At 38.7% G+C, this 15,712-nt stretch overlaps 1 protein-coding gene across 1 annotated transcript in view; it reads right to left on the bottom strand.

Annotated features, from left to right (window-relative positions):
- Window positions 1-1,244: 1,244 nt before the first annotated feature.
- The window catches only part of LOC308397979 (FERM domain-containing protein 5-like), an 81,113-nt gene continuing 66,645 nt past the window's right edge, over window positions 1,245-15,712 (bottom strand). Inside the window, exons 6-14 of the mRNA XM_080884324.1 lie at window positions 14,056-14,179; window positions 12,659-12,746; window positions 12,456-12,544; window positions 11,739-11,802; window positions 11,223-11,314; window positions 11,067-11,141; window positions 10,892-10,960; window positions 10,670-10,776; window positions 1,245-6,241 (exon numbers count right to left, since the gene is read on the bottom strand). Of these exons, the coding sequence (XP_080740450.1) occupies window positions 5,649-6,241; window positions 10,670-10,776; window positions 10,892-10,960; window positions 11,067-11,141; window positions 11,223-11,314; window positions 11,739-11,802; window positions 12,456-12,544; window positions 12,659-12,746; window positions 14,056-14,179 (1,301 nt within the window). The 3' untranslated portion in view covers window positions 1,245-5,648. The remainder of the gene's footprint in view (window positions 6,242-10,669; window positions 10,777-10,891; window positions 10,961-11,066; window positions 11,142-11,222; window positions 11,315-11,738; window positions 11,803-12,455; window positions 12,545-12,658; window positions 12,747-14,055; window positions 14,180-15,712) is intronic.

The raw sequence follows: 15,712 nt of genomic DNA, 5'->3' as shown, positions 1-15,712 counted from the left end.
ACTGGATGTCTGCCACATGATTGTCTCACTAAATCTTTGCATTAATCTTATTCAGTAAAGTGTAGGAAACAAATGTATTCTTTTCTCCAACCTACTGTAAGTCGATGCTTCAGTTTCATGAAGACTGAATGAGCTCAACTTCTCAAATGACATGAAGCCTTAACTCCAGGATAAGCCTGTTTTGAACCCACTCCTGTGTTTGCAATTGTGTCCTTGGTGGATGTCAGATACATTTTCCTCATATGGCTGCCTTTTTTTTTTTTTTTTCTTCTTCTTTCACTTATTCTACCCAGTGTTTCTTAAAACTGTCAGACTTGCAAAGAAGCATGCACACAGCAGGGTGCTGCCGCTGCAAGACCTTAATTGTTTTTCTTTTCCATGGGCAGTATTCAGAGAGTAGTCATACAAGCTCAGTTTAAAGCTTGTGTGGCTGCTCTCTGGCACATGTAGACCTGCGTTCTATTAGTGCCTCCTGACTGTTTTTAGTGTCTTCAAATATCCATTTTCTCCTCTGAAACCTTTTACTCTGACAGATTTATCATGTTTGTCATGTTTATTTGGCAGGGTAACGACTAACCAACTGTTCATCTATTGTTGTTGACAGGTACACTTCCATGATCACAACCAGTTTTGACACAACTAGTGACAGAGAAACTTAATGTCATATATTGCCACAAGTTACAGTAGGTCAGTGTGTAGACTGGTTTATTTTGATATTTGGAGTTTATTTGGATTTTCTTTAACATAAGAGTCCAATTCGAAAAATTCATGGTTTATTATTTTATGTAAGGTTTATGTGATGTAAATGTCATTTCTGCACTGAGTCTCTCTGTCAGTGAAAGTGCTTTTGGAAATGCCTGTTATGTGTTAATTTCCTTTGTTTTCTCATTTGTAAAGTAAACATAATAAATAGACATTTTATTACAAAATACTGTACACATGAATGCTGTGAATCTCACCAGTAGTGACAGCATCATTATCACCTGAAGCTGGTAAAATAAGGTGTGTGTGTGTGTGTGCATGTGTGAGAATGAGAGAGGATTGACCACACTTTACTGTTTTCAAGCAGGGATGCAATGAAAAACTCCACATGGTGCTGATCTGGGTTGCACTGTTCACTGAATTTCACACTAAATGCTTTTATTTACTGCTTCTGTGACTTCAGAATTGAACTTGTAGCCAGACTAGCTCCCAGTTGTCAAGAATAGATGATATTTATTCATAAATAGATTACACGAGTCCTCCTTCAGTGATTGGAAATAAGCAGTCTTGTTTGGAGGTAATAAATGCAGGACACATGCTTACAGAGACATTTCCATGTGCAGGGCCATGGTACAGGAAGGAAGCTTACAGTAAGGCCATGTCTGAGGCCTTGTTTACATCATTCATTAAACTGAAAACAAGAGTTGCTTATTAGTGGAACTTTTACCCCTTGGTCACCGTGCCAGTGAACTACATTGCACAAGGAAAGGTTCAGGCAGTTTAAAAATGCTACTAATGCTGTTTAAATTATTTAAAAATATACCTGTTTTCTTCCATTGGAAATCTTGACCATGCCGCCAGGTGTTAAGTTGTTTCTGCCAAGTAAACCTGTATGTGATACATTTATAAACTCAGTCAAAAATTAGTCTAAGATAGACAACCAAACACGATTTACATGAAAAGATTTTTTTGGAGAAGTTTCTGTATCGCAGAGAGCGGTCTACCACTGCTGGTACACGCATACATCTGCAAACCGTTTCACCTTTTGAGGGGATTTAAAACAGTTTGTGTGACTCAGACAAACATTTTGTAGTTTACGGTTATTACATCTGACATTTATTGCTCCGATTGCTTTAGTTGTAGATTTTTCGACATAAAGGTGAGTAAAAAGCTAAATGTTCTCCTTTACTAGCCGTAGTTTTCAATACACAATTGCCTCGCATCAATCAAAAACCACAGAACACCATTTAAATTAACCTCCTAAGACCCGAACTCTTTCGCATTTTTAATTTCGCTTTGCTATTTGGGCTGATTGGGACCCGATGAATGTAAAAACAAAGAATTACATGCTTTTTTTTTTTTTACCTCATTTTTGTTTCTGAGAAAAATGAGGGCCACATATTAGGACATTCACTTTAAATTTCGCTAGAACAGTGGCAGTATCGTGTCCTCGTATGTTGATATCAGACCCTTGTAGAGGAAAATTTAGTATTTTGTCTACACAACCCAAAATGTGATGTCCACATACGTGGACGCTGGGTCCTAGGAGGTTAAATAAGTCAAGTCTGAAAACCCCCAAAATCTATTTTTGTGTTTTTGTTTTTTTAAATTAAAATATAAATATTTCATTAGATGCTTATGTTGTTCTCTAAACTTTGTGGTAAAAGGGGAAAACACTGGTGCTAATACTTCTGTTTTTTTCACTCTGGGTACAAAAATAAAACCAGCATTTAAAGCTCCACATTGAACACTACAGCAACTCTCAAAGCAATCATTCTTGTGTTAACTTTGAATAAGATTTGAACACATCAACTTTCTAAATCACCTACAGGAACCTGCAAAACTGAAATCCTTTTTTGCATACATAATTCATGCTTAATTTTTTTTTTTTTTTTGGTATGACATATGTCTATTCAGCATGTTGTACCATACCAGGTGCGATCCAAAAATTCTGCAACTCTGCCAAAAAAAAAAAAAAAACAGTGTATAAACCATACCTGATAGAAATTAGGTCACTTTGTTTGATAATTACATTAAGTTTGGGCGGTGAGATGTAATTTCATGCATTTATTTCTTACAATTTAAGTCCAAAGATATTGACAGATTTCTTTCATTTCTTACAGCAGCATTTCTTTATCATGCAGAAAAACTGAAACACATTGTTGAAATTTCACTTTCTTCTGATATTGAGATATCGCAGGGATTAAGGGTTAAGGTAAACTTCTTTACACGTGTGTGTGGTTGTGACAAATAATACTTTGAAATGAAAATGAGCAATGGCTATGTTTTTAGGGTTTGTTTTCTTTCATTGCCAATTATCAAAATAATAATTCAAATTCAAACTAATAATTAAAATAGACTTTTTTCAGTTTGAATAATTTGCCCAAACAGAGGTTGGACTCTAGGCTTTTACATGGAAGTAGTTTAAAATTTTTATTTCTTGTTAACAAATTTCTAAACGTTTTAATACAATAAAAACATGGTATTAATGTTAAAAATACAAGGTTTATTTGATATATTTATATTCATATAAATCCCCAAGCATGTGGTATCAGTTATTAATGTTGATAATCCATAGCTAACAGGCTGTGTCATGTTCATCATAAGGTCTGAATATGTTTTGCAGCTCCACAGAGATATTTTATTAGGGGCAATAAAACCCTTCACAGGGATTGATTGAATTTCATTTTTAGAATCTATGAACTTTTCAGGGAGACAAAATTGGGAAGGCATGCATGGATCTCTGGCTGTTGCCACAGCTGAGGTGGTTTGCTTCAAATGTGCTTCCTTTAAAGCTTCAGGGCATTAAGGGACAACCCGGTGTCGACCCTGGGGGAATTATTCAGTGTGCAACTTCATGAAAAATAGACTGGTCAGCTCCTGAACTGTTGTGGCGCCTGCAGGTTTGAACACTGTTGACTGTTTGGTCTTTGAGTTGCGATTCTCATCTCCAGTGATGAAAGTCAACATGATGGTTGGGTGAAAACAGAAAGTTCATCTTAGCTCTCTGCGTGAGTTTGAGGTCCATGATGACATTGCCCACAGGTAAGTGCAAGTGGTCAGACACCACTTCCAGGGAGCATTCTCAAAATGTCAACAGCACTGAAAGACGTTCAGATGTGTGCAACATGTGACCTAAGCCAAGCTAATATCAGGTATGATTTTTTGCTTTTTTATGGGCAGAGCCACAAAATCTTTTGATTGCTCCTTGTATACACACAGCATCCTAAGCACTTGTAGGCTTGTTGAAAGGGCAAATACTTTTAGAGTGAAAACTGACCTCATAGTTTGAATTGATTCTGTTGCTCTGGGCTGTAAAGACACACTGTAGGCTAACCTGTGAAATACAAGAAATAAGGCCGGAGAAGGACAGCAGACTATTTTGCCATCTGTTGACACAAACTGACAGAAGTATGGGACAACAGCGGTTTCTTTGGTTGGTGTTGATGAAGGTTGCAGAACGACGTAAACATGACTTATCTTAGGCTCATTTGTGAGTGCAGGGCTGAAAACCATAGATCCACTGCAACAAAAACAAACGAAAAACAGCTTCAAGTACATTAAAAGTCACTGTGAGGAACTGTCAGTGCGTTAACAAGATGGTACAAAAATGATTTAAATATATTCAGCCATTACACATAAATGCATAACTTTTTTTAACAGAGCAGAGCTAAACAAAGGTGAAGGACAGTCACTCAACATGGGTCTTCAACTAAAAACAAACTCTTAACTATTTACTGTTGGAAAATTGCACTAATATTTGCACTTTACAAAGGTAAAACAAAGTCAAATTTCCCTTGATAGAAAGGATCTGCTTTTTTATATTAACAGTATTGCACATCAAGATGAACTACTCCTACAGATTGCAGTAGTCAAAGAACTGACCAGACACTTGACTACCATTATAGCGCTAGCTCACATAGTCCCATCACCTTTATAACTACTGTAAAAGTAACTACAGCAAAGTGACAACTGTTCCTCACGCACAGAAGTTCATTGTAGTTATTAGAGTTATTTGGCTGCTATTTCTTAAACAGTAAACCTATAAACTCCATTACTTATTTATATCCTTAAAAAGGCTTAATTTCTAGTCATTGGATGATGAAACTTTAACAGTTCCCTAGTGTCTGGACAAAAACTGTCAGCAGATGTTTGGCCGCTAATAAAGTCTTCTGTCAGGGCAGCACCATCACACACCCGTGTCACAAAGCTACTACAACTAGTCGTTTAGCAGTGTTTTTAAATTGAATGTTTCAGATCTGGGATTGTAAAGTACATCTGGAGAAATGTGTAACGTCTATTTGCATCTGCCTAAGAATCGTATAAAACTATAATATTTGCAAACACGTTTGACTCAGGACTCATCTACATTCAGTAATGCTTATTCGTCAATTTCACGCTTTCTCTAAGCCCACCACCTGAAAACAGCAGCCATAATAACATTTAATCACCATGAATATTGTTGATTTGATATAAAAAACTGATGATATAGTCTGCCCTCCATTTTTAAATCTTTTAAATGTCTTAAACTCTCAGTTGCACCCCAACACCTCAGATCGTTTTGTATTACAGTGATGATACAACATATAAATTAATAAAAAAATAAAGGCAACTATTATCTGTGGTTGAAGAAGAGAACTCAGGCATACTTGATACAGTTTTCAAATTAAACCCAGCTCCTGTGATTTTGTGAAAAAATAAAATACCTTGATGACCTGAATTTCTAAAGTAACATTTCCTTTCCTCGTAGTGATGGTCAAACGTAATAAACAAGGCTCTTCAGGGGACAGTACGTGGCTTGTGACAGGATTATTCCTGGGAGAAGCTTAGTTGAAATCAGGAACAGAGCCATCCATTTCTCTCCTCTTGCCTTCTCTTCTGACCTGTCTGTTATCTGTATCCAATTTCCATGAGCGCAGGCCTTTGTTGAGTCATTTGGTCTGTTTTCACTTTGCCTCACTAACAAGGAAACCTCCCATCCATCGTAACTTACAGGCGAACCAGCGCCGCAGAGGGCAGAAGTATTCAAAGTGGAACTGCTGGAATTCAGGTGTCTTGCGGATGTCTCTTAAGAAGGCAATGTCCAGGTCCGACTCTGTCAGCATGATGAGAAGCAGCAGCAGGGCGAACAGAAGTCCAATGGTAACCAGGAAGAGACGCAACACGCTCAGGATAAACTTGTTGAGCTCCTCTACCTCGCTAGATGTTGCGGGCCTCCTCTTGACCATACGTTGTTCTCTCCTGCTGTGCCCAAATTCTGTGGCCTGCCCCTCTTTCGATGTCCCTGCCTCTGACTCCTCCTCGTCAATGCTGCAGGGGGCACCATTGAGGTGACGAGCCAAAGGCATCTCCATTCCATGTTCTGCCACGGGTGTAGGCAGCACGCTGTCAGAGGGGCTGTAGTTCTCATCTGAGATGACTGCTGACGTGCTTGCCTCACTGCCATCTACCGTCTGGCTCCTTGAAGGCATGAAGGAGTCGCCATGCGAAACTGAGCGCACCGGTGTGGAGTGAGCACTGTCTCGAAGGGACTCCAAACCTGACACAAACAGCAGGGAAAGACAGGAGTTCATAAGATTCAATAACCGGAAGGAAGTTTGGTGCTCCTTGCACCACTTAAAAAAGGGATTTTGTCTTAGATGCGGGATCCAGGACAATAACGAACTTTCATCTAAAAAGCACTAAACACTCTCATTAATACAGAGAAGACACCCCCCCCCCCCCCCCCCCCCCCCCCCCCATAATCAGACAACCCTCTATGAGCAAGCAGTTGGTGACAGGAAAAACTCCCATTTAACAGAAAGAAACCTCTGGCAGAACGGGCTCTGGGAGGGGCAGCCATCTGCTGTGACTGGTTGGGGCGTGAAGGGAGGGAGACAGGACAAAAGTGACACTGTGGAAGAAAACCAAAGACTAATAAAACTAATAATTAAATGCAGAGATTGTGTGAAAGCACAAAGAGAATGAAAACAGATGAGTGGAGAAGAGTGAAGAACTAAGGGAGAAGAAATACTCTTCTAACAGGCCCATTGCAGCATAACTAAAGAAGGATTAAGGGTCACCTGATCCAGCCCTAACTAAATTAAACAATATTATAAAAGGAAAGCTTTAACCCTAATCTTAAACATAGAGAGGTTGTCTGTCCCCAATGCGTGGATGTAGATGGATCCACATGTATTATTTGGCGCAGATTTTGTGCGAGACACCGTTCCAGATGCAATCCTCCTATTTATCCAGCCTGGAAAACAGCACTTAAGAGTACAGTAGGATTTGTGTCTCCCTCTGGTCTTGAACTATGGATCTTTCATGTGTGAACCACTACCCCATAAAATAGACTGTAGATTGCAAACCTACTTGATTGTTAAGTCATCATTTTGTATTGTTTTTCTCTTCTGAAAGCAGGCGGTATTAAAATACCTAGAATCGAGGACTGACTTACAGACTATCCATCATGTTGTTTTTGCAGGCTGATCTGGTAATATTGGAAATAACAGCTTTACACATGTAGGTGCCATTGCATTGGATAGGCAGTTTTTATAGGTATGCAGCAATTAATAGTTGCTCATGAATATCCACATAACTAGTAGATGCCTGGAAAAGACATGCTTATTATGTCTGAAAGTTATAGATATAAAAGTGGATATAAAGAACCTGTCCCTTATAGCACATAAAAGAGGAGGTCTAAAGGGAAATTACGTTCATTTGTTCCTTATTAATTAGTTCTGAAGCAAAGTTTCCACAAGCCTCTGGAGCTTGGCTTGCTGAGCTGCCAGAATATTCTGGTACATTTGTGCTTTCTTTAACACTGTGCTGACATCTCTTATGCTAATATAGTCATAAGGGAAGCTGGATTTCTTTTTAATGGCTAGCTTTTCACAACTTATGCAGAAGAAAATTAGCCTTCACATCATGTAATCTATGTCCAAGGAAATACAAATGGCAACTGTAACCCCAAAGCAAGCATGCAACATAAAACCGATGTCTTCTAGGAACTTACTCAGTTCTCATATTCTCACAGCTGCTTTTTGGAGGTTCATCACAGTGCAAACTTTCTATCTATCACATTAGATTTTAGCAATAGGTCTTACAGTCACTTAATACTGTAATGTTTTGAAATATAACCACAAAAAAATCACTTTTAAAAATCAGGAAATCTATCACAAAATATCTCAATCCAACAAAACCAGCCTGATTTTTACCTGCACGATTGCCTGCTGGGCTGCAGCCATGTAACTGGAGTGGAACAGCTAGCCTGGAAGGAGCCCTGGACTCCTGTCTTAACCCAGGTCCAGAGCCTGAGTTTGAAGATCCCCCCGGTAGAGCGGGGAAAAGGGGAAGGACTCCCAGAGCCTTGCCCAAAAGCCTGGGTCCCAAAGACAGCACACGCACCTTCACATCCCGATAACAATGGTTGATCATACGCAGATGAACATTCACCTTGGTCTTGATGCGGATCAAACACTTCACCATGATTACACAACAGCAAAAGCACTATTTCCAATTGAGTTTCTACACGTTTTCAACTGCTATCCTTTCGCTTTCTAAATCTTAAAACGGCCTCTTTGTATTCTGCCTGTCTGCTGCCTGTCTTTGTCTCCAACTGAGACTGGTCTAGCTAAGCAGCACTACTCCCTTCTATGCAGTAAGCTCCCACATGCTGTTAGGCGGGCTGACAGCGGTAGATAAATAGAAAGACAGTCAGAGTGAAAGACAAGGCCCAGGAATGTGGTCCCCTTGTGCCACAGTTCACCTCGACCTCCCCTCCTGCTGTCGGCTGTGACACACACAGCATGGTCCCTGACAGCAGGAGCTTTTTTCAGGCTGAGATATCATTGCCAGTTGAAATACCAGTACAAATATAGCAACATGACAAAACACAGGGGGGTTGCTTCCCTGCTGATACACTGGGGTGCAATGTCAGAGTCCAGGACAAGAACTAAGGCTGGTTTGATAAAATAAATTTTTTCTATTTGCTTTTCTTTTTTGCAGACAGGCTATGTTGTAAGTTTATTAGTGTGACTGAGGCCGATCGGCAAAGAGTAAACTTACTCTCAGTGGCAGCATTGGCAAAAGGTTAATAGCCTGTTGGAGGAAAGGCAGGATGGTAAGTGCCCTTTATAAACTGACAGGATGACTTTCTCATGTCAAAATAATACCTGAGGCCAGTTGCTGATGGGCACTGCAGTGTGTGCACTTTTCAGTAAAGCACACCCTTTAGAGAAAGAGTGAGATCTCACAAAAATACAGAGAAAGCGACTGACATTTGCAAGTAGGTAGGCTGTTAACATGGAAAAGCACTTAGATTGCGCTCTTTCTCCATGCAGGTATTCACAACTATGTCTGATAGTGTTATAAGGAATCTAAAAAAAATGCTGTGCCATTGCTGTGCAACCCAGATCAAATCACAGGATTAAGACAGTGATTTCTTATGTGCCCTGGGGGACTGATCCCCCAGGGCACACTATAAGGCAGACTGTGATATCTCTAAATTAACCAATAAAATAATTTTTTAAAAGATAATAAAAATCTATATTTTGAGGTAAGTGTAATGCCTCAACACCAGGGCCCAAGATTTAATGGAAATCAGCAATTTAGCTAAGAAGTTTAGGTAGCTACAGTAAGACCTGGCCTAACTGGGAAGACTTTATATGTTTAAACAAGAAAAAAAGCACAGTGGATAAAGTGTTTATATTAGTAAACTAAAGGAAAAGAAATGAACTAAAACTATCTGAGCTATAGCAACATATTTAATACCTCCTGTATTATCAGGATTTGAGCAACCAAATATGGCACACAGGTTCCTCTTAGAACTCTGATGGTTCTTATGGGATAGATTTATAGTGCACCTCGGATTAACCATCTAAAGCAACAGACAGTGCACAAGACAAGTGAAGAAGAGAATGCAGGTATGGTGGAGTGGGTGGAGACGAGTGTCAGGGGGTGACTTGTGTGAAGGATAGCAGCAACTAACAAAAAAGACAGGAGGCAGAGCTGGACGTGGCAGAACTGAAGTTTCTTTGTTGGGAACAAAGAGAATGGACAAGATTAGAAATGAGTATACCAGAGGGACAGCTCAGATCAAGCGGCTTCGATTCAAAGTTAGGCAAGGCTGAGATGGTTTGGATGTGCAGGTACTTTGTTTAAGAGAGGAGATCTAGTGGATATATTGGACAAAGGGTGTTGAAAATGGAGCTGTCTGGCAGGAGAAGAGGAACACCACAGAAAAGATTCATGGATATAGTCAGGGAGGACGTGCAGAGGGCTGGTGTGACAGACGACGACCTGTGGATAGGGTGAAATAGAGGCAGATGCCCTCTAAAGTGAGCAGCCAGAAGAAGAATACTTTTATAGCGCCTTTCTCTTCAGTGTGAGCAATCATGTCACCTTCTACTAGAAGTCTCGTTTACCCAGTCACATGAACATTCATACAGTGCCTTTATCTATGTCTTAGTGTTTTATCTAACTTTCACAAGCACTCTCACACTCAAATGGATTCCTCAGGGTTCAGTATGGAGGAGCCGGGGATAACAACAGTGGACCTTCCAGTTTGTAGAAAACCCGCTCTACCATCACAGCCATCACTTACCTATAGATATTGTGACGCCATCGTGTTACCTAGCAACCAACAGTCTAAAATGATCCATGTGCAGTATTTGTGCACTTATAAAGCCCAATAATAGCACTTGTATTTCATAAAGTAACAATAGCAAATAATTTATATCCACAAAAATGATATATTATGATGTCAGCATGTTAATAGTAACCATCCACTAATGGACTAACATCACTAACCAAACAATGCTATAGTATGAGCATATACTAGGTAAAATTATTGGTTAAACAGCCCTCTTTTTGCACACTTGCAAATACTTATATTGTTTGGCAGTTTGAGGACTGACTCCCATGACTTCCACCAACACAGTGAGAGCTTCAGCTACACTATCTTTCTTGTGTTTGTGCGGTTTACCTTCCATAATGGAAATGTGCACAGCTCTTCGTCGGGTCCTTGGCACACTCGTTAGACGAGGGCCATGAGTGATGGATGGACAGCTCCTACTAGGCACCATACCAGCCCTGTGAGAAAACACATGTATGCATAAAGCCCCAAACAAACACATTTGACAGTGCATTCAGAGCTTAATCAATTTGTTACATAATTTAATCAATGCATGATTGTTATGATTGTTACCTGTGGATCTCCGGGGGGTCTCTCTTAATTTTAGCACTTTGTTCCATTACTTCTTTTGCAACCTTTCCGCTAAAAAACAGATAAACGTGACCACTACGGCAAGCACTGAAAACTCCCAATTGTACTTAGTATTCCCATATCATGCTTTGCAATAAACATATTGTTCTGTTGATACCTGTATCTAAAGCGACTACCCTTGAAGAAGAGGTTACTACTGGACACAGTGCGGACTTGGCTTGACTTCTCCAGCCTGTGAGTGAAAAACCATAAATACAGTCATTAGCTTAAATGAAAAGATACCTATTCAGTTTTTGTATGTAATTTTACTCACTTGTAGAAGGCCTGATTCTCCACCCCACACTTCCAAAGATGCTTGCAGGCCTCTGGTGTAGGTGCAAAGTAAGTCAGTATGATCTTCTTATCCTGTAACCAGTCCACTATATTAACTCATATTTGTGATGAAAGCAACATTCTTTTTCATCTAAAGGCTTTACATTCTCATTCAAACCAAAGCCTACATTGAGTTTTAGAATATGAGAAGGTGTCTATACAGATATATTTAAAGGGCACTGTAACCAATCAGCCAAAGAAAACCCAAAAGAAATAATCCTTCTGATCTAAACATCAACCGCCTCTAACACAGTGTCTTTATTTTACTCTTTTGTCTGCTAAAACCTATGGGTAGCACACATTTTTGTCAAATCCTTCCTCATTTATTTCCACATTAAGAATATAGTACAGTGGCTCCCCAGTGGCAGAGTCTCCATGCATAAAACATGGACGCACTCATTTAACTTCCTGAGCTCCACAGGCTAGAATAGGCAGTTTTAATAATGAATACACATACCTCCTTCTGATTTGCATATATATGGAACGTCTTTGCTTCAAACTTAAGTTTGGTCACCTCCTCCCTGAGGTTAAAATAAAGAAGACAAACCAAACAGAGTAACAAAGAAATCCGACCAGAAAGAATAGGGGAGAAAGTGAGCAAAAGAAAGGAGAGACATAAACCAAAAAAGGCTGTAAAATATTAAGAGCTGTAGGTAAATTAACAGGGCTAACAGTGATTCATTTCTGTGCAAGAGCTGCAAGAGCTCAAATGCTGATTTGGAAACAACAAAACAAGTCAGATGCTGTGAAAACCTCGAAGCTTTCTCTGCGGTCTTACAAAGGTTACTGTTATCTTCTTGTATGGATAACTGGTTACTTTTTTCCTTTGGACTCTCTTGCATCACATTTCACAATATTTTAAAAATTGTACTGTACTTTGTGTGTTTTTTTCCAACAATGCGTGAAATTGTATCAAGTTTAGGATTTTATTTGTTCTTTTCTTTATTTAAAGCACTGAGGTCATTTTGAAGTGGAATGTAGCTGATATATTCATGGGCATAAAAGTTTAAAATAAGTTTAAATGTTAAAGTCTTTTGATGCTTAATTCATATTTGAGCTTTTTCTGCAACTGATGGGGAGATTTTATTTAAAATAAAGTCACTGTCTTGCTAGTACAAACCTTTGATATGAATATGATTATCAAGTGAAGTTTCAACTCTTCATCTCTACTCACCATTTGAGGAAGTGAACCCTCCTGTTTCCTTGCAGCACAGTGAATCCAAAAGGGGTGAAAGCCAAAAAAGCCGGGTTCCCAGACACATCCTGACAGCACATCCGTGTTTTTGTAAAAACATGGATTTGAGTTAACATTTTAAATCACAATGACATTCAGTCATTCATGTTAGGGTTCACTTTACTGTAAATCTTAATGATAACCTTGCATGGATGTGGGTCGACCCCATAGGTCTCCAACATCTGAGCCTTCTGAAGAAAGTTGAGCTCTGATGTTTCAGGAGTCTGACCTCTGAGAAAAAAGTTAAATAAATAAAGTCAACATACTGGGTTCTGTCACAACTCTTAATTCATGGAGACAGACTTATGTGAAGATTATCATTATCAAACTTGATAATGTGTAGCATCAGAAAGGTTTGGATGCTTTAATTTTCCTAAAGAAAAAGTCTCTAACCATCTACTTACTCTTTTAAATGTCTATAGCTACCAGGGTGTAAACTGTGCAGATCAAGGATACATAATTAAATCTGTTCACTGTGTGTAAAGAATCAAACAAAAGCTTACTTCAGTTTTTAGCCCTGCAGGTCAAACTTTAAAGCAGTGACTATAATGTTCTAACAGCTGTTGTACTGACCACAGGAATGAAAGGATTATAAATCAATCTGCTGTCTACATTTTCTTCTATTAATAATCCTTGATGAAACTAGTGTATGAGTCACATTAGCTCGGCTGGAGAACATACTGTAGCTCTTTGTTTTTGCTCAGGCAGTCTGAAATAAACTGAATTAACGTCATTATCCCTTTGCCACACTCAAGTTTCTTGTATCTTAGCAAATTACACTGTTATTCTTATGCAAAATGTTTTACGGACAACCTTTGACACTTAACTCCAGGGAATGTACTTAATTATGGGAAGGAAATGAGCAACAGAGGGCAGTATAGGATTGAATCTATACCCAGTGCCAGCGTCCTCCTGGGTTTTGTACATTGTATATACAGCAAGTATAAGTTACTGTGGAGCTGTTTATTTGATTAAATCCTCTTTTGCCCAGGAATACTATCTGCAAGGTTCATCTTCCAACATTGTACAGAACATTGTACAATGTACTCCTAGTCTCAACATCACTGAGCTGGTCTTAAATTATCCAGTCAGTCTAAATCCACAGAAGAACTACAATTTTTCCAAAATCTTAAAACAAATTACCAGCACAGTAAAAAAAAAATGTATTCATGTTTTTTTAAACATTCTTTAAAGGTTTTGTACCACATGACAGAAAAAACATCTAGGTACCTCTACATCACTGCTTTTAATTCACAATACCTGCTACATAATTAAAAGTTCAGAACTTTTTACAATATATAAGAAATTATGCTTGCCTATCTTGTCTTAATATCCTAAATGAGAATTCCAATGTTGCCGTATGTTGATCTAAAAGCATCCGCACTCATGTAAGTTAAATAAGAAGCTATATATTATATAGAATAGTTGATTGCATAGGTGCTCCAAGTCAGCTATGCTCTTGTGATGCCTGCACCTTGCCTCTGATAAAACTGAAGGAGACTACACAGGTATGCAGGCATCTGGACAGATGCCACCTTACATCAGCTCAGTTTTGTGGATCTCAGCAATCCGCCGCTCCAACTTCTCTGAGTGCTTTGGGAAGAACTGAAACTTGGAGCTGTAGCCCTCTGGATGTTTCCCAGGGTCATAGTCACCAATTTCAGCTGGAAAATTAAAAAGAAAGAAATAAAAGAAAAGGATGACTTTTTTAAATGATTTTATGTTTGGCTTTTTGCCTTGCCTTTATTTGATAGGTAAAGCTAAGTGTGAAACGATGACATACAGCAAAAGGCCAGAGTTGGAACTGGGACTGCTGAGGTAATAAATTAGATGGTGTATGTGCTACCAGCTGGCCCATGAGTCACTTTTTTGTGATGTAAGACCCTTCAACCAACTATGGGATAAAGAAATCGTAGCTAAATGCTATTGCTTGAACTTTCAAACAAACAACTGGACTAAATTATGTTCATCATACAGGGGTTGTTCTTATTAGCTCAGTTTAAAGATAAATTGTACAAGTTGAATAATCATGCACAGAGAGACAGTGTGTTCTCAGTATTAAGAGAATATTATCTCCGTCCTGCTGCCCAGCATATCTTTGAGCATGAAAATGTCACATAGAAAACAGTGAAAAATATTTTCACTTTGCCAATTTTGACATTAAAAGGTCTTTCCTTTTACTCAGAATTATTTCAGTTTATGTTGTGTTCAGCTACCAGTGACAATGTTTGACTTTCTCATTTATGTGGTTGGCCTTGACAGAAAAGAGTTTGTGCTGGGGTGCATGATACTGAAAGACATTTCTTTAAACTAATAGTAGTAAAAAGATTAAACTTAGATTATAATTTTTCAAGGTTAAAACATCTGCTCATGAATACACGAATCTTTATTCTGAATCAAAACTTTGACATTCAAACAAAGATCAACACAATGTAATATGTAAACATCAGTTTAGTGGAATTTATCAGAGTTGAAACCTTCAAATGTGTTATTTGTGTCTAAAGGATTGATGTGCAGCACGAGACAGCTATGGTAATTTACTTCAAATTAACATAGGTAGTAATTATTTAGCATAATTGGGCAAAAAGTCAATAACAAAATTTAAGCACACTGTAAAACGAGTGATTTGAGATGAGAATACTTTGCTCTTCCTCTTGGTTACTTTTTTCAAGTCTTGGAGAATATGACTCTTCTATACTGTAAAGGGGGACTCTGGCCAATATAGGTCCTTTCAGAGAAATGGTGTCCCTATTGGCGATTACATGTCACCTCAGATGGTGAAAAGTGTGACTCAGTGGTGGAAAATCCTGGTGGAATAGCTCTCATTCCTGGCTTCACAGCCTTCACAGAGCCATCCCACCCCCACCGAAAAAAGAAGACAGACTTAATAAAAAGAGCATAAAAGACACTGTGACTGAAAAAATATTTAAAAAGCATGTAAATCTGCAAAGTTTCTCAGTTTCATCTGAGCTGTTGTTGTGTTTGGTTTGGTTAGGTTAAGAAAAGTAGATCCACCATAAAAATAGGTGCTATGATAACCAGGCTAATGACAGCTAACTTAATTACAGTGCCAGCTGCAAAAGATTGGGGAAGTTTTTTGCCCATGTGATAGTATCAGAGTTGTGATTGTCGTAACTGCTGAGATGTTTTCCAACTCACAAATAAACTGTATACATTGCATTAAGTGTATATTATAT

Source organism: Rhamphochromis sp. 'chilingali' (genome assembly GCF_963969265.1).
Source record: "Rhamphochromis sp. 'chilingali' genome assembly, chromosome: 6".
NCBI classification, from domain to species: Eukaryota; Metazoa; Chordata; class Actinopteri; order Cichliformes; family Cichlidae; genus Rhamphochromis; species Rhamphochromis sp. 'chilingali'.
This window is presented reverse-complemented; position numbering and strand designations above follow the sequence as displayed.